The sequence below is a fragment of the Rhinatrema bivittatum genome, chromosome 2, assembly GCF_901001135.1.
Source record: "Rhinatrema bivittatum chromosome 2, aRhiBiv1.1, whole genome shotgun sequence".
NCBI lineage: Eukaryota > Metazoa > Chordata > Amphibia > Gymnophiona > Rhinatrematidae > Rhinatrema > Rhinatrema bivittatum.
The window spans coordinates 12,474,032-12,498,841 of NC_042616.1; the positions used below are offsets into that span (position 1 = coordinate 12,474,032).

General features: G+C 47.0%; 1 protein-coding gene and 1 pseudogene across 5 annotated transcripts in view; both read right to left on the reverse strand.

Moving 5' to 3' along the window:
* Positions 1-3,308: 3,308 nt before the first annotated feature.
* On the reverse strand, positions 3,309-4,725 carry LOC115086184 (annotated as a pseudogene).
* Positions 4,726-5,185: 460 nt separating this feature from the next.
* Positions 5,186-24,810, reverse strand: part of LOC115083556 (zinc finger protein 271-like) — a 79,878-nt gene continuing 60,253 nt past the window's right edge. For 2 of the 5 annotated variants that reach the window (XM_029587448.1, XM_029587447.1), the window contains exons 4-5: positions 15,948-16,289; positions 10,985-12,130 (exon numbers count right to left, since the gene is read on the reverse strand). In XM_029587448.1, the coding sequence (XP_029443308.1) occupies positions 11,918-12,130; positions 15,948-16,289 (555 nt within the window). In that variant the 3' untranslated portion in view covers positions 10,985-11,917. Of the gene's footprint in view, positions 6,080-10,984; positions 12,131-15,947; positions 16,290-23,548; positions 23,644-24,810 lie in introns of those variants that run through there. The other 3 variants (XM_029587449.1, XR_003854355.1, XM_029587445.1) reach the window with 3 other exon arrangements.

Consider the following 24,810-nt stretch of genomic DNA (forward strand, 5'->3'; position numbering starts at 1 on the left):
AATAAAAAACAAACACTTACCCGACTCTAGAGAGGGGAGACAGTAAGGAAAGAAACAGGCCTGTCAGCAAGTAGCATGGGGGGGGGGGGGGGAAGTCAACGGAGTGAAGAGCTCCGAACTACAACCAGCCCCCTTTCAAAATTTTACTTTTCTGTTTTTTTTTTTTGTCAGCTTGATCCCTTAGAAAATAAGGTAAGAGAAAGCAAAAACAGTAGCCTAGGTGCGACAAGAAAACTCCACCAAGCTATTGAAAACAAGGGGAACTGGAATTCCCCTGCTCCTTCTGCTGGAGTCAGAACACTACTGGGCTACGAGACCTGGGATATGGGCGTTTGTAGCTCCTCCCCAGAAGTTTGGTCTGACTCCCTCTGCTGGACGGGGGACATAACCCACCGTCTGGACTGATCCTGGTACGTACAGGGAATGGCCCATTCTAAAGTCTACTCCCCGCTTGTGTCCAGTTTCTAATTTACCAAATCTTTGTAGTATACTTAAACGTTTTTCATTTGTTTTTTTCTGCAAATATGATACCCTTGCTATCAGTTTACCCCGAGCCACCGTTTTAAAGCATTCCCAAACTGTAGCTGCTGTTACATCTTCCCTAATATTTTCCTGTAAACATTGTGTCATTTCCTGTTCCAAAACGTCACAATATTCTTGATTCGTTTAGAAGGCTTTCATTAAGTCTCCAATATCACTCCCCAGATTGAACCCCCAAGCCCTTTAGTGTGTTCCAGATGGCTGCATGGTCTGACCAAGTTATGGGCTCTATCCTCATATCCTGCACTTTATTCATCAGGGCTTTGTTAACTAAGAAACAGTCAATCCGGGAATAAGAGTGGTGCACCTTAGAATAAAATGCCATGCGTTAATTAAATTCCATTCTTGCAGGAGGAATTTTAATCCCTTTCTGTGAGCTCTCGAATAATCACCAGGTCCCTTACTAGAATCTAGGAACGGATATCTAGTCAAATTAAAATCGCCTCCAATTAGGAGTTTGCCCTCACTCATTGCTTCATAGTATTGGATAGTTGTATCAAGAATGGCCCTTGCCCAGAATTTGGTGCATACATGTTAATCAATGTATATATGGCCAAGCCCAACATAAATTTAAGGATAAGGTATCTACCCTCGGTATCACGCACAACCGAGAGTACGTTCACAGTAACAGATTTAGCAAAAAGGATCGTTACCCCACCATATTTATTATCCTTAGTTGCCGCTGAGAAATATTGATTGGGAAAATGGGTGGAGATCATTAATATTTTATATTTTTTTCCTCAAATGTGTTTCCTGGCATAACAGGATATCTACCCGATCCCAGATTGCATCTTGTAGTAGGCATTTTCTCTTTCGTTGGGTATTTAGACCTTTAACATTCCAAGAACATATTTTGAGTTCTCCCATATTAGCGGCAAATTACATAGAACGCGATTCTGTCACCCACTGTACAAAGCACAAGATACACCATACCCCATATATACATAATGACAATCCTTCCGTTATATAGACACTCGTAGCCTCCCCAATAACTGCCCTACGATTCTGCTGTGGTGAGTCCCCACAAGGCTCCTCCCTGTGGGTGGAGTCAACTCTTGCCACAGTCTAAGGGCCCACTTTCTAGTTCAACACACACAGAACGTAACACTCCTAACCCTGCCCACAAAGCTGAATGGGGAAAGGGACCCTGTTACTGCTGCACTCGTTCACTATGCTCTGTGTATGGAAGTTGCAGAGCAAAAAACACTCTGAACCACTTAATGAGTGATGACACTCACCCCACGCACTGAGCCTGATGTCACCTTTGCCATCAGAAAAAAAACAGGTCTATTGTGTATCGCCACTTGCCATCCCTAACATTCACTCAGGGTAACCCTGTGGTCACTTGGAAGATCCCGCCAAGCACTGCCCAGGCCAGCCTACACCAGCATGGCAATTTCTTATGTTCTTATACTGGTACCTGCCACCTGAATTCCTGCTTGCCTCTTGGCAAATTGCCCACCCACAAGCTATCCCCTGGTGGTTTCTAGGGACACTGAGGCCCCTCACAACAAGGGTCACACAGTTCCTAGAAATACACCCACAGACCATCAGTACAGATTATTGGGATCATTAGTTCAAGACAGGGAGAGCTAACAAACCAATACGTTTATTAAGAAAAAGTAGGAACAGTGACCAGATAAAAGATTTAAACTGTAAACAGAAATAGGCAAAAAAGGACGATACTGCAAAAGTTAACTGAACACTTTCAATACTTAGCTGGGGAGGTCAGGAAAAAGGCTGTCCACTCTCGTTTGTTTGGAACGGGTCCACAGAAGCTGAACAGGGCCTCAGCACAGAGATTCTTCCTCTTCACTGCTAGCTGAGGCTGGAGAGTTCCAGAACCCTCAGGGTAAGTTCTCTGTCTCCAGGCCAATCAGGAAACACAGTATTAACAGTGAGCTTTCTGGCCAATGGCACTGCAGGGTGTGTTTTAGTGTTACATGTACTCAGGGCTGCTGGGATGTGAATGCTGATCAAGCCACCTTCAGTCAAGGCAGCATCCAAAGCCTCTGCCTGAACTACAGTGCAGCAGGTCAAACACTACCTGCAAGCCAGCACACAGGGAATGAGCTCTCTGGGGAAAAGTGTCACATGGCAAAAAAATAAACTACAAATCATGCAAAACCCCCATGTTGCCAAAATCGCTACTTAGCTGAATAACATATTCAGCTAAGTAGCACTGCTCCGATCCACCCACTGCCCACCCATAACTTACTCAGCCATTGAACATAACTGGATATTCAGTAGCAGTAAGATAGATGGATAAGTCCTAATTATCCAGTTTTCTGACATCTGAATATCAACCTCCCTGATTCTTATAGCTTATGTGATGGAAATGGAGAAGTTTTATTGTTCTTGCATCCAGCATTTTAATATCTTTATTAGGACCAGTCTTCTATTCTAAAACTATATGAAAGCATATTAACTGAATTTGACTCCTGTGCAACTTTTCTGGTGGCTTGCAAAGTCTTCCTTTCTACTGAAGTTTTACCAGACACCGTACATTAACTTGATTTTCCTCCAGTATGAATTTTCTGATGCTGCATGAGTGATGTCTTCTGACTAAAGCTTTTACCACATTCAGTACATTTATTTTTTTTTTAAACTTCTTATTAGGTTTTTCAAAGATTTACAAAGCACAACTCTCAAAGAAATAAAAGTACTGTTATACAACAATGAATGATATTGAACAAGCAAACCTAGAATTTTAACCTCCCCCTTCAAAAAACTCCAGCCCTCCCTATTTCCCCCCTCTCCCCCTCTACCCACCCACTGTACACGGGATTAATAAGTATAAATGTCTTTATGCCAGTATTCCAAGATCCTTATGTCGTGTTCTCTGAGTAATAAACTTGTCCACTGGTGAAGAAGGCTCATTGCATCATCTGGCAGTTGTATGTCGTCTTTTCCAAAGCCCATGAATCTCGATAATTTCCAATGCGTGGAGTTAAATATTTTGTAAACGCTGCCCATATGAGCTTTAGTCTGCACAGATCTCTTTGGCGACTCTGGCTTAATAATAGCGTGCTCCATAGAGCAAAGGCGAATCATTTTCTGGAACCAATTGTCATAGTTAGGGGGGTAATTATCTGTCCAATTTGCAAGAATGACTTGTTTCCCCACCTTCAGTACATTTAAATGAATTTCCTCCAGTATGGATTCTCTGATGCTGCGTGAGAGACGTCTTCTGACTAAAACTTTTATTACATTCAATAAATTTAAAAGGTTTTTCTCCTGTATGGACTCTCTGATGCAGCATGAGAGAGTGCTTTTGACTAAAGCTTTTACCACATTCAGTACATTTAAACGGTTTCTCTCCAGTATGCGTTCTCTGATGCAATGTAAGACATGGCTTGGATCTGAAGCCTTTACCACATTCAGTACATTTAAATGGTTTCTCTCCAGTATGGATTCTCTGATGCCGCATGAAAGATGTCTTCCAATTAAAGCTTTTACCACATTCAGTACATTTAAACGGTTTCTCTCCAGTATGCGTTCTCTGATGCAATGTAAGAGATGTTTGGTCACTGAAGCCTTTCCCACATTCAGTACATTTAAATCGTTTCTCTCCAGTATGGATTCTCTGATGCCGCATGAAAGATGTCTTCCAATTAAAGCTTTTACCACATTCAGTACATTTAAACGGTTTCTCTCCAGTATGCGTTCTCTGATGCAATGTAAGAGATGTTTGGTCACTGAAGCCTTTTACCACATTCAGTACATTTAAATGGTTTTTTCTCAGTATGGATTATCTGATGCTGCATGAAAGATGGCTTCCAATTAAAGCTTTTACACATTCAGTACATTTAAATGGTTTCTCTCCACTATGGATTATCTGATGTTGCATGAGATTTGTCTTCCTACTAAAGCTTTTACCACATTCAGTACATTTAAATGGTTTTTCTCCAGTATGGATTCTCTGGTGCTGCATGAAAGATGGCTTCCAATTAAAGCTTTTACCACATTCAGGACATTTAAATGGTTTCTCTCCAGTATGGATTCTCTGGTGCACTGTAAGAGCTTTTTGCTCGCTGAAGCTTTTAGCACATTCAGTACATTTAATGGTTTCTTTCCAGTATGGATTCTCTGGTGCACTGTTAAGAGCTTGTTGGTCGCTGAAGCCTTTCCACATTCAGTACATTTAAATGGTTGCTCTCCAGTATGGATTCTTGCATGCCGCATGAAAGATAGCTTCCAATGAAAGCCTTTACACATTCAGTACATTAAATGGTTGCTCTCCAGTATGGATTCTCTGATGCTGCATGACAGATGGCTTCCAATTAAAGCTTTTACCACATCAGTACACTTAAATGGTTTCTCTCTTGTATAGACTCTTTCATGCATTTGAGAGATATCTTCCGACTGAAGCTTTTACCACATTCAATACATTCAAAAGGTTTTTCTCCTGTTGAATTCTCTGATGCAATATGAGAGATATCTTCCGACTGAAGCTTTTACCACATTCAATACATTTAAATGGTTTTTTCTCCGGTGTGGATAATGAGATTGCACTTTTGGCTGAAGCTTTTACCACACTCGGTGCATATAATTGACTTTCTACTTTGGGGATTTTTCTTCTGTTCAGAGTCAACTGCCTTACCACGGATGCTTTTTCAGACTGAATGCAAGACAATGTCTTTCACCAGTAAGTTTTTTTCTGCCTCTTAAAATGACTTCCCCCTCACATAAACTTTTATTGCATTCATTACTTGAAAATGCTCTCTCTCCTGGTTGGAATTTTCGTTGTCTTGTGAAGTTTCCTTTCTGATTGAAGTTTCTGTCACCATCAGTACTAATGAATAATTCTTCTCTCTGTATTTCTTGGTTTATTATTAGGTCTTGCATTTGAATGTTTTCTCCACTTTCAGAACATGAAAATGTTCTCTCTTCGATCTCCATTTTCTGGTGATGTAATGAAGAGAACTCAGAACTGTAAGATTCTCCATCTTGAGGGCAATGAGAGGGTCTCTTACCTGTGTGCGTTCTTTGGTGTATTACTACGGATTCCCTGCAAGAAAAGGTTTCTTGCATTCGATACAAGTGAAAGTGCTCCCTTCAGTGTGGATTCTCTGGTGTAATTTCAGAGATAACTTCTGTTTGCATGGAAAAGGTCTTGCTCCTGGGTGATTTCTCTGGTGCAACACAAAATGACACTTTCTATTAAAGTTTTTCCCACAGGTGTCACAGTGAAAGGATTTCTTCCCTTCCTCCTCTTTCTGCTGGAAGTCAGAAGTTATTTGATCACTGTTATTACTTTGGAAGGGATTCTCTCTTCTCAGATGTCTCTGGTGCTCAGGGATGTCTGTGAACTCCCTGTCACTTCTCTCACAAGCAGTGACTCCATCCGGTGAGTCTCCTGCAGAGTCTTGCTCCTTCTTCTCTGATTCCTGCTGTCTTTGGCTACTGTCTCCCCCCTCAATCCTCTGGGCAAGATTCTCACAGAAATTTCCTGATTGTCTTGGTGTAAGTGCTAATACTATAGGGTGTTCTTCTCGAGTCTCCTCCCTCTTCTCTTTCTGTATGACCTCATTGTCTGCTGGATATAAAAAGCTTTATGTGATGCCTATGAAAACTTATCTAAGCTGTCTTTATAGAAATATTCAGAGAAGTTAAGAAAATCAATGAGTTCTCTCTACCATACTGCGTAGGATGCAGAAAGAAAGCTGATGCAATATAGGAACTTTGGAGATCACACAGGTCCCTCCTTTAGGATTCCTATAGGTCTGGTTCCTCTGGGCTTATCTTTTTATTTATTTAATAACATTTATAATCTGCTTATAGTGGATCTGCCAAACTAAACATTATAATAACAACAAGTTAAAATAATAATCAAGGACCATTAACCTTCAGCGATCTAAAAACAAGGGTTAAAATTTTAAATTTAATCTACTGCTACAGCAGCAACTGAAGTAATTCACACAGCAGTAGAGTTGCATGATCCCAAGGAAAGCTTCTTATAACTAAACGGGCTGTGGATGTTTGGAGCGTCTGCAAGGCTCGCAGGCTAGAGTGAGGCAGACCAATCCCTAACTTGATGCAATCATCAACAGTAGAGGGCAAAATATAGATTGTACATCCAGATTGCCTCTCCCAGCGGATTCAGAAACCCAGGAATAAATGGGTTACAGTGGGCTCTGGTAGAACAAGATCTGTAACTCAGACACCCAATTTCCCCAACTTTGCAGTATCCTGTATATCCACCCCACTACTCCCACACAGGAGTCAGACATCCAGAATTCAAAAACCCAGGAAGGTGAAATTACTACTCAGCTGATAATTTTCTTTCCTCTAGGACCAGCAAGCCTGTCCACATAAGTGGGTTATGCACACCTACCAGCAGATGGAGACAGAAACCAACTGACTCGCTGATGTCACCCTCATATAGCCCTGTACTGACGTCAGTGTTCCAGTATTCCGCAAAAGCCGACTGTGGCAACTAATTAACACTAGAACTGTAAGTCCGGAGTTAAAAACACTTCCTCCCCCACTCATTCACTTCTTTTTTTTCTTCCAGCGAGCAAAGCACTGGGCTCAGACGAGAAGGAAATGCAGAAGCCGTAACAGACAAAGAAGGCAAACACTTACAAGGCCCTTAGATGACCCGAAGATCTGCAGAGGCCTACGAATTCTACCTCAAATAATGTCCCTGAGAAAGGACAAATAGAAAAATCAGTACAGTCCTGTACAGGCAGCTCAGGGCAGGATTGTGGATTGGCCTGCCTCTCAGAGAGGAAAGGAAATTATCAGGTAAGTAGTAATTTCACCTTCCTCTGCATCCAGGCAGGCCAGTCCACACAAGAGGGATGTACCAAAACTACTTCCTCGTAAGGGAGGAGGCTGCTCACGTTCTCAACACCGCTCCGGCAAAAGACGCAACTTCTCGAACCCTCACCACCATACAATAATGCTTGGAGAAGGGATATAACCAAGACAACTTCACTGCTAGGCAAATCTCCAACAAAGAAAGAAACTATAACTCTGTCCAAGGTACCAGTTCCTAAATGTAATCCACTTTGAAGTGCTGAAAAAAGTGCAAAAAGTGGAATATAAATCTAAATAAATAAATACCATTAGCACGTCGAACGAGCCCTAATTAGCCTGGGTAATGGCTTATCCACATCCACCTAAGCCGCTGTGATCACATCTTTAATCCAAACTGCCACTGTGGGACGAGAAGCTGTTTCTCATGAAGTACGAAGAGACGATCTGTTCTCCGCAAGGCCTCAGTAACCCTAAGTTAATGCAACAGATGTCTCCGCACATCCAAGGGATGCCACATCCACCGCTCCATCCAACGAGGGCAACAATATGGACAGATTGAAAGAAAAAGTCAGGTACCACCTTGGACATGAAGGAAGGTACAGTCCTAACCTGTACTCTGTCCAGTGTAAACACCAGAAGCGGGAAGCTACCGAACAGGAAGAAACGTGGGGCCTGCCAAGAAGGTCAGCACCAAGGTCAGGTCCTAAAGCATACAAGTGTCCACAGTGGCAGTCAAACAGGCTTAACACCCTTAGAAAATCTAGACCCTTCTGGGTGCGATGAAAAAGGGTCTCCCTTGAACTCGACCCCTATACCAAGCCAAAGCTGCAACTTCTAACTTCAGCGTACTTAGCACCAGCCCATTAGTCAAACCTTCCTGCTGAAATACCAAAATCAAAGAAATCACCGCTGTGGTGGGAACAGAGAACCATTCCCAAAGAACCTCCAGAGACGCACATTCGCCAAGGACACTAAACCTACTCCTCTGGCCGAGGTACGGACCAATTCACAGCCCGCATCTGCTAAAAAGAGGGCAGAGAGATCCATAACCGTTCTGGAATTCACTCCAGAATCATCAACTTCCTGAGAGAGGAGCAGACAAGATCGTGCCACTAGGGCGCAACAGGAAGCAATCTGTAGTCAACACCACTGCTTCAAAGGCCTGCTTAAGGATAGCCTCAAGCCCTGCTCAACCTTCAAGGCCACTCCTCCCTCCACAGAGATAATCATCTGATTAGAGATGGCACAGACAAGCGCATCCATGTAGGGAAAATAAACGCTCTCTCCCGCTGGATCCAGGAGATACAGGCATTCCAATGTACGACACCCTTTAAAATTTGCCTCTGCGGCGCCCCATTCAAGATCAATCATAGAAACATAGAAATGATGGCAGAAAAAGACCAAATGATCCATCCAGACTGCCCATCAAGCTTATGGTAGCACCAGCCGCGCCATACAGGTTCCCCCATAAAAGGGATCATCAGGAGGTGGCAACTGCCGTGGCATACAAGTTACCCCACACTTAGTTTCCCAAACTGCTAAACTCAGGGCCCTCGTTGTTCAATTCTTTGTTATCCCTTGCGTTGAAGCAGAGAGCAATGTTGGAGTTACATCACAAGTATAAGGCTTATCAGTTAAGGGTTACAACAGCCACATCAGCAAGTTACCCCCAGGCTTGGTTTCCCAGCCCGTTAAAGTCAGTCGTGTGCTTGTTGGTTGCTGTCCCCTTTTCCTCTTGCTGTTAAAGCAGAGAGCAATAATGAGTTGCATCAACGGTATGAAGGCTTGTTGGTTAAGGGTAGTAACCACCACACCAGCAAGTTACCCCTGAATGGCATACATAACAGGGAAAAAACAAGAGGCTTTATGCAAGGAAGACAAAATAGGATTCTTCTTCGGTTCAGACATGGAATCCGCACCAAGAACACTCGGCATCTTTAATGTCTGGGAAATCAGGGCCGGCAGTTCATCTCTATGTAAAAAAGGCAACATGGTTCGATACGGTTCCAGGGTCTGCCTCATCATCAGTGCCATCCAGGTTCCTGTCGGGAACACCCGCAGCAAACTGAGGCGAGCTCCAGCACTTAAACATAGAACTGGAAGAGGGAGGGTGAGGGTCCCACCTGGCAGGATTGGGCGAAGCTGAGGACTGCGCCTGAAGAAAGGATTGCAAACCCTGAAAAAAAACTCCAATAGTACGAGCCACAAACACAAACTGTGCGCACCACCAAACGGAAAACCTTGTGCGTGCAAATGTCGCTTCCAGAACTGGGCGCACAGCACATGTGCAGAGCCAGATGCACTAGAAGCACCAACGTTGCACTAGAGGGCAGTAAAGCAGGAACAAAAGCGGGCAAAAATGCAGCCGCGGTCTTCCATGCGGCGTGCAAGAAACAAGCCTTGCTGCGGGGCCTAGCCCACCGGTGCCACCCAACCTGCCAAGTTCTGCTAACACCACCGGGAGCGGGAACAAACGCCGGAACGGCGCACCAAGCACGGAGACCGGAGGAAGTCCTGCAGCCCCCTCTGTCATCACTACATTTTTTATTATTTGTATTTTTTTAAACTCACCTGAGCTCAGCCCTCACCGGTGAGTACAAACACCACCGCTTTCGGCCTCCTGCACCCACTGCCTTTAAGCTGTACAATTGTTTAGCCTCTGCCTTACTGTTCCTTCTTCCAAAGGGTTTCAGTTCCCTAATTATCTTTATTTTTAGATCAGACTGCTTGCTGTGGCTAAACCTTCGGGGGAGGCTTCTCTCCTGGATCCCTTTCTGTAATACAAGTCTCAGGAATCTCACAGGAAGACGTTTTCTTTTTAGAATTTTACAGATAATTCATCTTTTATTAGTATTGAATCACAACAGTAAGCATAAGTTTCATTCTATGTAAATAGGTTATAAAGTATTCCAGTATAACTGTAAGAATGGTCGTCTTCCTGGGGAGAAGGGTCCAACGCAATGTACCTGCTGAGAGAGTGCAGGCCTTCTCCCAGTGTCCAGGGCTCCAACCACCCCTTATATACAGGTTTTTCTCTCTCTCTGACCTCAAGCCCTCTGCATGCAGTCAGCAGTCATCCTTCTGACCACCAGCTCACACATTTTCCTTCGTTCTACAAATAGCTTAACTTCTCCCATCTGTTTCCCCTTTGGTGCTCTCAGGCACGGTTCCCACAGATAAAACAAATCTTTGGGGGTCACGGTGATTCACAGGCACATGCACCCGCCCTCTGCCAGATCCCAGGTTTCCCTGTGCTGCTACAAAGGAACAAGAACAGTACAAGTTTCCACAGTGTGGCAGTCCTTATGCCTCAAAATGTCATAGGTCATTGCAAAACTGTTACAAGGGTCAGGTCTTGTCTCTACATTTCCCTCTTGAGGAATTCCAGAATTAGGGATTCCTCACTATTAGGGAAAAATGAAAGAGCAATGGGTGCACGGGTAGGCAGGGCTCTTCAGCAGTGATTATAGATTATTCTTTTTCACTCAACGCACAATAAAGCTCTGGAATTTGTTGCCAGAGGATGTGGTGAGTGCAGTTAGTGTAGCTGGGTTCAAAAAAGGTTTGGATAAGTTCTTGGTGGAGAAGTCCATTAACGGCTATTAATCAAGTTTACTTAGGGAATAGCCACTGCTATTAATTGCATCAGTAGCATTGGATCTTCTTGGTGTTTGGGTAATTGCCAGGTTCTTGTGGCCTGGTTTGGCCTCTGTTGGAAACAGGATGCTGGGCTTGATGGACCCTTGGTCTGACCCAGCATGGCAGTGTCTTATGTTCTTATTCAGAGGGGATCTGGGAAATCCCCACCACCACTTTTCTTCTCCTGGTGCTGCTGGTTTATCTCCCTTGCTACCTGCCCCATTGATGGCGCCGTGGCTGCAGTGATTGCCCCCGTGCTGTGAGTGTCCTTGCCCCTCCTTTGCTGCCTGTAGCCTCTCTTCCTGCTTTGGGTGATGTTCAGATGCGACGTAATGATTCCCGGAGCCCCAGTAATCTTATAATATATTGAGACAATAAAATAGGTTTCCCAATCTTACTTGTGTCTGTAGAAATTCTCTCGCTTTTACTGGTTGAGGAAAAGGGACCTCAGGTATCAGCACAGGGAGGAGATCTCAGCGATGGGAGGGAGAGGGAAAGAGTATGAGAAGGCCAGGGATGGGGTGAGAATAAGGAGAGAGGATTAAGGACAGGAGATTAGAAAGTTTGAAACAGAGGGGGAGGTTTGGAAATCTAGGATGGGGAAGGAGAAGAGGGGAGGATGGAGTAAGAGGGATTTCAGAGACGAGGATCGGGGATCGGGAGGAGGGGAGAGGTAGGAAGGAGAGAAGAGGAGGTTCCACTACCTGCAGACAGAATCTGAGATCCAGGGAGGGAGATCCAAATTGCTATTGCTGGAGTGGGGAGTGGGAGAGTGGCCCAGAAAAGAGAAGGAGATACTCCATGCCGCAGGAGAGGGAGGGCTCTGGGATACACCGGGCTGCTTCATTCTCACAGCATCAGTGATCAGCTGCCAATTTCTTATCAGGGGGTTCACCCCAGCTCTGTCTGCCTCAATCCCGCCCTTCCTGTTCCCTACACAAGAGAGGAGGGAAATCCAGGGCTGTGTGCACATTTACTGTGAGGCGCTGACCCAATGATGTTTAGTAAAACATCCTCTGTGTAAACTAGAAATGTAGATAATGCAGTCCTTACCTAGACCTAGAGAGCTCAGGGTCTCATAATTCTCCTTCATCACCTCCCTGTAAAGCTCCTTCTGCCCTTCATCTAAATACTCCCACTCCTCCTGGGAGAAAGAGACAGCGATGTCCTCAAACGTCACCCACACCTGAAACACAAACCAGAAACACTCAGGGACACGAGGAGGGGCTCAGCGGCTTTAACCTCTTAACATTTTATCATGGAAGAGAGTACACCAGGACCCCTCATCCCCAGGAACTGCCAGACTTGTTCCCCTGGAGTCAGTTTCTTCCCTGGACCTCGGGGTTTACAAGTCTAATCCCAGAGACCGAGAATATCAAACGTCTCTGCCTGGATAAATCAGTGAATAATAAAACCCAGGATCTAACAGATCATTACCCAGAACCTCAGGAACATCTGATTCTGTCACATCAGGACGGCTCGCTGTGCTCTCATCCTCCTGACTGCTCAGCCCCTAACCTTCGGTCATCTTTGATGCCGTTTCCTCCTTCTGCACATCCAAAACACTGCTAAAGTGAGTCCGTTCCTCCTCTATAACTCTGCTTAAATCTCTCCCTTCCTCCTCGAGCCTACCACCAAAACCCTCCTCCCCTCTCTTATTTCCTCCTGCTTAGACTTCTGTAACTCGCTCTTTGAATCGTTTTTCTCCCCTGCAATCTCTTCCACATTCAGCTGCATGACTTCTCTTTCTTTAACCTCGCTGTGATCTTCTCAGCTCGCTACATTGGCTCTCTGTCCACTTCCACCTACAGCTCAAGCTTCTCTCCCTCCCCTCACTCTGCAGCTCCTCATTTCTTTCTTTTCTCTCCCTTCCTCGTGATCGCTGTTCATCAGGCAAGTTGCCCTTATCTGTGCCTTTCTCCACCACTTTTCAATTCTGTGCTTTCCACCTTGCTTTGCCGAGTGCCTGGAAGAGACTTCCTGAGTCCATGTGTATTGCTCCCTCTCTGGCCATATTCAAATTCAGTTTAAAAACTCGCCTTCTTGGGGTTGGATCCAAGATGGCTGCAAAGATAGACTCGCTCGGCATTGGATCCCTCGGGCGTGTTTACTTTGAGTCTCTTTTCTTGCTGCATTTTACCTGCGATGGGGAGAAAACGCAAACCAAGGTCTGAACCTTACCCTGCGGTTCCTCCGACGTTGCCTTTCTCCGGCCCGACGGACACCCATGTGGGGCGCAGCGACACGAGGTGAGGGCTTCAGCCGCTGGAGAATGGGGGGAGGGGAATTCGAGCTCCCCTCTCTCCCTGGCTCAATATCGCCACTCAGCTACGAAGCTCTGTCACACGAAAGCTTAAAGCCATCGATCTTCCTCGTCACTCAGAAACAAAAACCCAGCGAGCTTCTGGCCAAGCCAATTGAGATTTTGTAAAACAAACTGAAGGAACTCAGTGAATGCAAGAAAAAAACTGTAGCGCAAGCCCCAGGCAGCGAAAGCGCCTTCTCGGGAATCTTTACTGCTTGCAAAGAAAGGGGAAGCCTCACAGGGCTGGGGGAAGAGTTCATATTTCCAGCTGGAAAGGAGATGGAGAAGGCCTGCAAGCTAACAAATTTACTCTCACTGGCAGAATGCACCGGCAAGGAGAAACGGCTGAGCAGGGGCAGAAGATGTAAAATCGTTATTCTGCCCTGCAAACGGAGGACTCCACCGACCCTGCAGACCTTTCAAACCTTCTCGCATTCCTCAGGTGTGAATTCAATGGCGAGATGCTGGAGGAAGTGCTGTTTTTTTTCAGGTCCCGTTCCAGTTCCTGCTTCCAGGCATAGACGTCTTGGGGTACCCGCTCCTCGGGGGCCCTCTCCTCGTCTTGGCTATCCGCTCCTCGGAGGGCCTTTCGCTTGGGACGTCTGCCTGCCCCATTCCCCGGGGCTTCCCTGGAACCTTAAGCCACACTTCCGTGAGTACCACGCTCCGCAGACTCCTTCCTGTGCTACCGAGGATTCCTCTGGTGTACCCCGCATCGCGGACCATTACCATCCCTACTGAGGTCCTCACTGGTGTTCCTGCTCAGTGGATCACCATCATCTCTACTGAGGATCTTCACCTGAGTACCCCGCTCCGCAGGCCTTACCACCTCTATTAAAGGGCCTCATCAGCGCGTCCTGCCCTGCGGACCGCTACAGACTCAGCTGAGGACCTTCTTCAGGTGTACCCGCTCCGCGGGCCACTATCAGCACTACTGAGGACCCTCTCCAGTGTACCCCGCTCCGCGGGCCACTATCAGCACTACTGAGGACCCTCTCCAGTGTACCCGGCTCCGCGGGCCACTATCAGCACTACTGAGGACCCTCTCCAGTGTACCCGGCTCCGCGGGCCACTATCAGCACTACTGAGGACCCTCTCCAGTGTACCCCTGCTCCGCGGGCCACTATCAGCACTACTGAGGACCCTCTCCAGTGTACCCTGCTCCGCGGGCCACTATCAGCACTACTGAGGACCCTCTCCAGTGTACCCCGCTCCGCGGGCCACTATCAGCACTACTGAGGACCCTCTCCAGTGTACCCTGCTCCGCGGGCCACTATCAGCACTACTGAGGACCCTCTCCAGTGTACCCGGCTCCACGGACCATTACCATCTCTTCTAAGGACCTCATTGGTGGACCCCGCTCTGCGGACCACCATCATCTCTACTGAAAACATCATCAGTGTACCTCACTCTGCGGATCCATCATCTACACTACGGAGGTATCCACTCGGGGTATTCTCCTATCCATGGACCCGGTGTCTCTGAGACCTTCTCTCTGACACCCCCCGCTCTGCAGGTTGTGTCACCCTTTCTCTTTAATACAGACTCTAGCCTGATACTGTGTCTGACCTCACTGTGATGGGGAGGCTCACAGGGCTCTCCCTGTGGGCGGTACCATCTCTCACCCAGGGCCCACACACGAACTAATCCTAACACAGAGGAGTTCTTCTCTACTTACCCGGGCTCAGCGCTTACCGGCTGAGTACAGAGACGGTCTCTGGCTGAGGGGGGAGAGGGCTAAGGCCTTCACCGCCGCACTCAGCTTCCTGCACCCGCTGCCTTTCAGCAGCAAAGTCCACGCCAGGAACCGGCTACTGGACCAAGGCAACCTCTGAGGAATCTCGGAAATCACCTCAGGATTTCTCAACTGGGGGAGGGACCTTTAGGTATCACCACAGGAGAGCGGGGCTCGATCTTTCTTCAATTGGTACGGGGATAGCACCTCCACATCTGCTGGGAGACGGAGAGACACTGGATGGCTGAGGTCACTGCAGGGGTGTATCTAGGGTGACGTCAGCTTTGAAACCTGACTCCGTCTCCATCTGCTGGCAGGGGAGCACATAACCCATTGGTCCTGGGTCCATCCGGCTATACGCTAGGAAATTTATGTTTTTTATATTGACTTTGTTGTTCATTTTAGTTTATTATCCATAGATGTTTTTACTATTTATGTTGTAACATTTATATTGAATTAAATGTTTTGTTTTTATGATCATTTATAATTTTAATTGATTTTATTTATATTTATACTGTGAACTGTTATGACTGTTATCAGAATAACATTATATACAATAATATAAACAAAATAAATAAATAAAAGCGGGGGAGGGAGAGGTATAGACGTGACCTGACTGAGAACTGAAGACTAAAAATGACCAAGGTTTAGAAAATTAGTTTTGGGGGTTCAACTTCTTCTTCCTTGAAATTTGTGGATCAGCAACAAGAGACAGAAGATCTTTATACATTTAATTTTCATTAGAAAAGAAATGTTCTTAATTGGAGGAAGAGATTCCTTAGATATTTGCAGAGCCTCCCCTAAATAATGATTAATCGTCTCCCCTGGTGAAATATTACCTCTTGGGAAAGTTGATAATTCTAAAATATTTCTCTTTTGGCAACATTTTCCATATTCTTTATTTTGCTTCTAACAAACTTTATCCTGAATGGACACAGGAGAATTAATGAGTACATTTCCCACCTTGTTCTCCAGCGCCTGCAGCCGCTTAGCATGAGCAGAGATTTCCTTCTCCCGGGTCACTGAGGAGATTTCCTCTTCAGTCCTTTCCAACTCGCTGCTCATTTTTGCCTCCGGCCGCCCCACAACCAAAGTCCTGGGCTGCAGTGGATCCAGAGCCAGCCCTGCCCCCTCCTCTGAGCCCAGGAGCTCTGCCAGAGGCTGCACCGAGGAGGGATCTGGCTCCACTGAAGTCCCAGAACCCATAAAGCCATCCATCTGCTCGACAGGAACATCCATAAGAGACGGGCAAGAGTTAGACTTTCCCTTTCTATTCGATGTAGTCAGCATCAGAGACAGGTCGGGCTGAGGACGCGAGAAAGAGAGAATTTGGAGAGTTAATTCCCTCCTGTACCGGGCACTTTGTGAGTTAACAGAAAACCCTCTCAGCACCTTTGTATCAAACCCATCCCATTTAAACAGCGCTAACTCCCAAAACTCACATAGCAAAATTCCTATCTCTGAAATAACAAAACCGGAAAGGAGGTAACATGCCCTAAAGCAGCGATATAATGAACTTTTTGTAATGGAGAAATTACTTACCTGATAATTTCGTTTTCCTTAGTGTAGACAGATGAACTCAGGACCAATGGGTATTGTGCTCTCCTGATAGCTGATGGGAGACGGAGTCAGATTTCAAAGCTGACGTCAGCCTACATAAACCCGTGCAGCGTGCTTAGCTCTTCAGCATTCTCCTCGAAAAGCCTTGAAGAGGGTGGATATATGTTGCTTAATACTTGATTAACTTTGAACAGGTTCGACTGATTATATATATAAAAACGTTTTGGCACTGGAGTCCGCCGGTGCGCTGAAACAATAAACACCGACACCTAGCTAACTGCGGGTGTCTTAACAGAAAGGTAGGCTGAGGCTTACCCGTACAGTCTCGAGATTGATATCCGAGGTTCTCTATTTCTGGAGCAGCCGTGGGCGGGGTACTGAGTCCATCTGTCTATACTAAGGTACACAAAATTATCAGGTAAATAATTTCTCCATTTCCTAGCATGTAGCCAGATGGACTCAGGACCAGTGGGATGTACAAAAGCTACTGCCCTACTGGGTGGGAGACTGCCCATGGCCCACTTAGTGCTACCCTTGCGAAGGCTGTATCCTCCCTGGCCTGGACATCCAGGCGGTAGAACCTGGAGAAGGTGTGTAGGGAGCACCATGTCGCCGCCCGACAGATCTCAGCTGGTGAAAGCAGCCTGGTCTCAGCCCAGGAGACTGCCTGGGGCCTTATAGAATGCATCTTGACCTGTAGAGGTAATGGTCTTCCTGCCTCTATGTAAGCAGCATTAATGACTTCTTTGATCCAGCGGGCTATGGTCGCCCTTGTTTCTTCCTGCTGTGGAGAACGAGCAGGTGATCGGCTTTGCGCAAGGATTCCGATCTCTTGAGGTATTGGACTAGGATTCTGTCAACATTCAGGTGGCAAAGGAGGCATGAGTCTTCCGAATCTCTGTGCTCATCTGGTGATGGTAAGGATATGGTCTGGTTCATATGGAAATGGGAAACCACTTTCGGAAGGAAGGATGACACCGTACGCAGCTGTATGGTGCCCGGGGTGAACCTGAGGAACGGTTGTCGACAGGATAATGCTTGAAGTTTGGAGATGCGCTGAGCTGAGCATATTGCGATCAAGAATGCAGTCTTTAAGCTCAAGAGGCGTAGAGAGAGGCCACTTGTTGGTCTGAAGGACTCCCCTGCTAGGAAGTCTAGTACTAGGTTGAGGTTCCATAGAGGCACCGGCCACTTTAGAGGTGGCCGAAGTTGTTTAACTCCTTTCAGGATGCGAAACACATCAGGATGAGTTGAGAGTCCGATGCCGTCCGCTTCGGGCCTAAAACAGGCCCGTGCTGCTACTTGAACTTTGAGGGAGTTGAGAGACAACCCCTTCTGCATGCCGTCCTGTAGGAATTCTAGGATCCTGTGAATCTTGGCTGTCCTCGGAAGGAGGGCGCGGTTTTCACACCACGTTTCGAATACTCTCCAGATCCGTATGTCAGAGATGTGGGGAACCTGCGTGCTTGGAGCAGGTTGTCAATGACTGGTTTTGAGTAGCCGCGCTTCTTTAGGTTAGTCCTCTCAAGGGCCATACCGTAAGAGAGAATCGAACTGGGTCTTCGTGGGAAATCGGTCCCTGCTGAAGGTGGTCCCTGTATGGCGGTAGACGCAAAGGATTCCCTGCCAATAGTCTTCGCATATCCACCCTTCCATGGTCTTCTTGGCCAATCTGGGGGGACTAGTAGGACTAGTCCCCTGTGGTGCTCTATCTTGTGAATGACCCTGCCCAGTAGTGGCCAGGGTGGGAAGGGATACAGGAGGTCTTCCTCTGGCCAGCTCTGGAAGAGAGCGTCGATTCCTTGAGACTGTGGTTCTCGCCTGCGGCTGAAGAATTTGGGGACCTGGGCATTGTGACAAGATGCTAGGAGGTCTATGGCTGGGGGACCCCATTGATTCATTATCATCTGGAAGGCTGTGTTCGCCAGCGACTATTCCCCCGGGTCTAGGCTCTCTCTGCTGAGGTAATCCGCTGAGATGTTGTCTTTTCCCGCGATGTGGGAGGCAGAGATCCCTTGTAAGTTTGTTTCTGCCCACTTCATGAGAGGGTCTATTTCCAGAGACACCTGCTGGCTCCTGGTTCCTCTCTGGCAGATGTTGTAGGCCACGGTTGTGGCATTGTCCTACATGACTCTGACAGATTCGCCTCGGAGTCTGTGGCTTAATCGCAGGCAGGCTAATCTGACCGCTCGAGCTTCCAGGCGGTTTATGTTCCATTCCGCCTCTTCTTTATTCCATTGCCCCATGGCTGTTAGTTCCTGACAGTGGGCTCCCCACCATCGCAGACTCGCGTCCGTGGTGAGCAAGATCCACTTCGGTGCAGAAAGGTTTACTCCTCTGCTTAGGTGTTCTTATTGTAGCCACCATTAAAGCTGATGCCGAACCACTGTCGGTAGCTGGAGGCGAATTGAGTAGTTCGGGGACACTGGATTCCACCGTGACAGTAGGGAGTGTTCTAGTGGTTGCATATAAGCCCTTGCCCATGGAACAACTTCCAGAGTTGAGGTCATGAGGCCGAGGACTTGAAGGTAGTCCCATACCTTGGGGCGAATCGAGTTCAACAGGTTTCGCAATTGACCCATCAGTTTCCTTCTCCTTGGAGGGGGGAAGGTAGACCTTGTCCAGCTTGGTATCGAACCGGACTCCCAGGTATTCTAGTGGCTGCAATGGCTGTAGGCAGCTCTTGGCTGTGTTCACGACCCACCATAGCTCTTGTAGTAAGTTCTTGACTCTGGTGGTCACATGGCAACTCTCCTCCGGAGACTTTGCTCTGCTCAGCCAATCATCCAAGTAAGGATGTATCAGAACTCCTTCTTTCCTCAGTGGAGATGCTACTACCACCATAATTTTGGTGAAGGTTACGGGAGCGGTGGCTAGTCCGAAGGGTAGCATTCGAAATTGGTAATGATTGCCCAGTATCACGAAGCGCAGGAAGCACTGGTGGTCCTGATCGACCGGGATGTGAAGGTAGGCTTCGGATAGGTCAAGGGAGACTAAGAATTCTCCCCGTTGCACAGCCATTATGACGGAGCATAGGGTTTCCATGCCGAAGTGTGGTACCTTCAGGTAACGGTTGACGGCCTTGAGGTCCAGGATGGGTCGGAATATTCCTTCTTTCATGGGAACAATAAAATAGATGGAATAGTGACCAGTAGAGATGTGAATCGGAACTGATATCGGATGCGATTCTGGTTCCGATTCACATCTATAGAGATGTGAATCGGAACTGAAATCGGATGCGATTCTAGTTCCGATTCACATCTCTAGTGACCAGTATTTTGTTGAGACATAGGCACCGGAGTTATTTAGGCTGAGTAGTCTTGCTAGCGTGGTTTCCACTGCCAGACTCTTGGCGTGGGAGTGGCACGGTGATCTCAAATTTGTCTGGAGGGATGCTTTAGAATTCCAGGGCGTACCCCTCTCGAATGATAGTTAGGATCCACTTGTCCAATGTTACTTCGACCCATCTTTGGTAGAAGAGGGTAAGTCTACCCCTGTCTTCTTCCTGTGAATGGGTCTGCATCTTCTCATTGTGGGGCGTGGCCGGAGCCTGTCCGAGCTTGCTCCTTTCTTAATGTGTTTGTTCCGAAAGGACTGAAACCTTCCTGAAGTACGAGGTGCTTGGGACTGTGTTGTTCTGTAAGGTTTAAAATGCTGCAATCCTCTACCCTTGGTTCTTCGAGGGGAGGAGCCCTGATATGTTCTTTAGTTCCTGTCTTCAGGTAATCGGGGTATTGGAGATTCGCCCCATTTGTTGGCTAACTTCTCCAGTTTGCTTCCAAATAGGAGAGATCCTTTAAAAGGCATTTTTGTGAGATTCGCCTTGGAAGTCACGTAAGCCGACCAGTTTCGGAGCCATAATTGTCTTCTGGCCGCCACTGCTGCGGCGACACTCCTGGACGATGTGCGCATGAGATCAGCGGTAGCATCAGTGAGGAAGGAGACCGCAGGTTCCATCACTTCTCTGGGCGTGGTAGCGTCTCTGGAGAGGATCAAACAGCAACATGCTACCATGGCGCAGCAGGAGGCAATTTGTAGAGTCATTGCTGAGACATCAAAGGACTGCTTAAGGCTGGCTTCCAGCCTTCTGCCTTGGGCGTCCTTCAGTGCCGCTCCTCCCTCCACTGGGATCGTGGTGCGTTTTGAGACTGCACAGATCATAGCGTCCACTTTAGGGAAGGGTAGAAGTTCCTTGGCCGTGGGTTCCAGCGGGTATAGGGCTTCTAATGCCCGTCACCCCTTTAAAACTGGCCTCTGGAGCATTCCATTCCAGGTCAATCAGTTCCTTGATGGGCTCCAACATAGGAAAATAGCATGAGGCGTTACGGAGGTACACCAACATGGGATACTTTTTAGGTTCCACTGTAGGGTCCGTGCCTGGGAGACCCGGTGTCTTCATATTTTGGGACACGAGGGTTGGTAATTCGTCTTTGTGGAAGAATCGGAGCATGGTCCTTGGTGAGGCCTCACCTGGAGTACTGTGTTCAGTTCTGGAGACCGTATCTACAAAGAGACAAAGACAAGATGGAAGCGGAACAGAGAAGGGCGACCAGGAAGGTGGAGGGTCTTCATCGGATGACATACTAGGAGAGATTGAAGAATCTAAAATATGTACACCCTGGAGGAAAGGAGGAGCAGGGGTGATATGATTCAGACTTTCAGGTACTTGAAAAACTTTAATGATCCAAAGACAACAACAAACCTTTTCCGTCAGAAAAAAATCAGCAGAACCAGAGGTCACGAGCTAAGGCTCCAGGGAGGAAGACTAAGAACCAATGTCAGGAAGTATTTCTTCACGGAAAGGGTGGTGGATGCCTGGAATGCCCTTCCGGAGGAAGTGGTGAAGTCTAAAACTGTGAAGGACTTCAAAGGGGCGTGGGATAAACACTGTGGATCCATCAAGTCTAGTGGGTGTAAATAAAGAGGAGGCAGCAAAACACCTCACGGAGCGGCAGTAGCCACAGAGGCGTTCACGGAGCGGGATGCCAGTGGCCAGTGGTTGGTGTTCCACCTTCACGGAGCGGAAGGATGGAGGGCTGCCATCTCAAAAAACAAACAAACAAACAAACAAAACAGAGGTGGGTAAGAGTATGGGGCAGGGGTGTGGCCGTTTATTGCGGCGGTTGCTACCCCTGATTGAGCTGGATGTTCACTAGGATGCGGATACAGCGCTGCTCTCTGCATTGGTGGAGGGGTGGAAGGGAATTGGGGCCGGAGGGTGCTGGAAGCCAATAGTGACAGGTGGGAGGGAGAAAAAAAGGGGGGGGGGGGGGGGGGGAATGGATAAACTGCGTAGCTTGCTGGGCAGACTGGATGGGCCGTTTGGTCTTCTTCTGCCATCATTTCTATGTTTCTATGGTCCAGTATGGCTCCATCCCTGAGGGGATTTCCCCTTCTTCCAGGGAGTCTGCTTTCTCCTCTGCCTAGCCAGATGAAGGCTGCCCAACCCGATTTAAACCTCGCCGGAGGAAGGTCAGTACGGCTGTTCGAGCCTTGGAGACCGGAAACTTAGAAGAAAAGGGTTCTACCTTACCTGGACTCGGCGCTTACCGGTCACGTGCCGGGCGGTCTCCAGCTACCGGGGGAGAGGGAAATACCTTCACCGCCACGCTCGAATCTGCACCCGCTGCCTTTCAGCCACCCTGAAGGCTACGTCCACGCTGGGAATCGGCCGGCGGACTAAGGCTCACCTCTAAGGGATATCGAATTGACCTCAGGAAAGTCTCGACTGGGGGAGGGACCGTTAGGTTTCACCGCAGGAGAAGCAGGGCTCTCTTCTTAAAGGTAAATTTTCCTCTTTCTTGTAAATGTTACACTATTCTTTTGGGTAGTGTCCTCATCTGCTATGGGAGACAGGGAAATACTGAAGAGCTAAGCATGCTGCACGGGTATATGTAGGCTGAGGTCAGCTTTGAAATCTGACGCCATCTCCCATCTGCTATCAGGAGAACAGAATACCCATTGGTTCTGAGTTAATCTGTCTACACTAAAGAAAACGAAATTATCAGGTAAGTAATTTCTCCATTATCTGGTCGGTGTGTCTTTATTTATTTATTTTATTTAACATTTTTATATACCGGCATTCGTAGGAAATTACAATGAACAGGGATGGCTAACTGGGAGGAAGTAGGATAATAAAGAATCTGGGTAAATAAGAAGGTACAAGAGAGAGAGTCAACAAGCAGGAATAACTTAGTTGAACGACATGGAAATTATTTATCCATGTTAGGATTAGATATGCATATGCAATGTTAAGGTGGCGCGAGTGTGCACTTATAAAGTTACGTATGTAAACTTATTTACAGTTTAAGTGTCTTGTAAGCTGCATGGAGCAAGGACCATCTACACGCTAGGAAATATGTGAATTAGAGATGTTTTTAAATAAATAAATAAATAAAAATATATTCCCTGCTGGAAAACAAACCAAACTGGACTGATACAAATCTTACACGAAAACTAAATGCTAGCAGAATCCCTCCCCTCAGTCCCACATGGAATATAGAGACAGACCCTCACCAAATACAGGATAAGGGAATATCAAATTGAAAAAAAAAGTAATACAATTTATAAAATAACAATAGTAAAGCAAAATTACAGGTTACAGAGAGCACAAAAGATAAATCTCAGGTTCCTGTATGTAAGTAAAATAGTGACCTTTGAGAGGAGCCTCTTGCAGGCTAACTCCCCTCTCCTCTCTTTACGGGGTGGTGCTTAGCGCCCCCCCAATTCAAGCTTTGACCCCTAAATCCTAACATTTCAATGCTCAAGTTTCTGAAAGTCAAATTATTGTGAATCCTAAGGGCAACAATCAGAGCCGCTCATAAGAATGGCTGCAAACACAGAGTGCGACTTAAAGACCTGGATTGCCACCTTGATTTCCTTTCCACGCTCCCAGTGCAGAGCCCCCCCTCCCCCCGCCCGGACCCCTTTACATTCAGTCCCGCTGCTTGAAGAAAACGTCACAGGGACACCAGAAAAAAACGGGTTGGAAAGACACCGCTTACCCTCCGGGGCTAAGCTTTAGTGCAGTCGCTCGACTGCACGTGGAGCTCTGCTGCCGATGAGTCATCACTGTGCGTCTGCTGCCGATGAGTCATCATTCTGCGACTGGTGGTGGAGCTCTGCTGCCGAAGAGTCATCACTGTGCGTCTGCTGCCGATGAGTCATCATTCTGCGACTGGTGGTGGAGCTCTGCTGCCGAAGAATCATCACTGTGCGTCTGCTGCCGATGAGTCATCATTCTCCGACTGCACGTGGAGCTCTGCTGCCGAAGAGTCATCACTGTGCGTCTTCTACCGATGAGTCATCACTCTGCGACTGCTGGTGGAGCTCTGCTGCCGATGAGTCATCATTCTGCGACTGCACGTGGAGCTGCTGGAGGGGTTTGTACAGCAAAGGAAAAAGCCGCAACAACATTGATTGTTGCTGGCAGTTAGGTGGCCAGGCCAGACCTAACGCAACCGGCACAAATGGTTTTTCCCCCTGCAAAATGGGAAAAGAAATAGCCCGATCTGGCAACAATGTGTGCACTAGTGTGGGGCCATAATGTTTGCAGGTGAGCTAGGAGGAATCTCCCCCTGCTGTAGGTGTGTCGGAGGAATATTTATGCCAAAGAAAATATACATAAAGAAATTAGAAATTCTCTCATGAAAAGAAATGCAATATATACTGCAGAAAAAGTACACCTGGGAAAATCTTGAACGGCAAAGAAGAAAAATATAATCTTCAAAAATGCATTAACCTAACCTAGTAACTCAGTAAAATGATCGCATCACCACATTGTGCTTTTTAAATAAAATACAGCATGACCTTTCCTTGCCACTTCCCTGCAGCCACTATTTACTCTTTATTCCTGTTAAAAAAAACTCAGCTCACACTTCCTCCACTTCATAAGAACATAAGAAAGATGCCATACAGAGTCACACCAAGGATCCATCAAGCCCAGCATCCTGTTTCCACCAGGTTCCAACAAGTTCGTGGCAAGTACCCAAACATAAAATAGATCCCATGTAATAGATTGCCAGTAATAGCAGTGAATATTCCCTAAGTCAACCTGATTAATAGCAGTTTCCTAGCGTGTAGCAGATGGACTCAGGACCGATGGGTATAGTGTACTCCTGTTAGCAGTTGGAGACGGATCAGGTTTCAATCTGATGTCAGCCCCTAGTACATATACTCCTGTAGGAAGTGCAGCTCTCCAGTATTTTCCGTCTCTATAGCAGTTAGGGACTATCTGCACGCTCTCAGAGCGTTAGACCAAAATTAA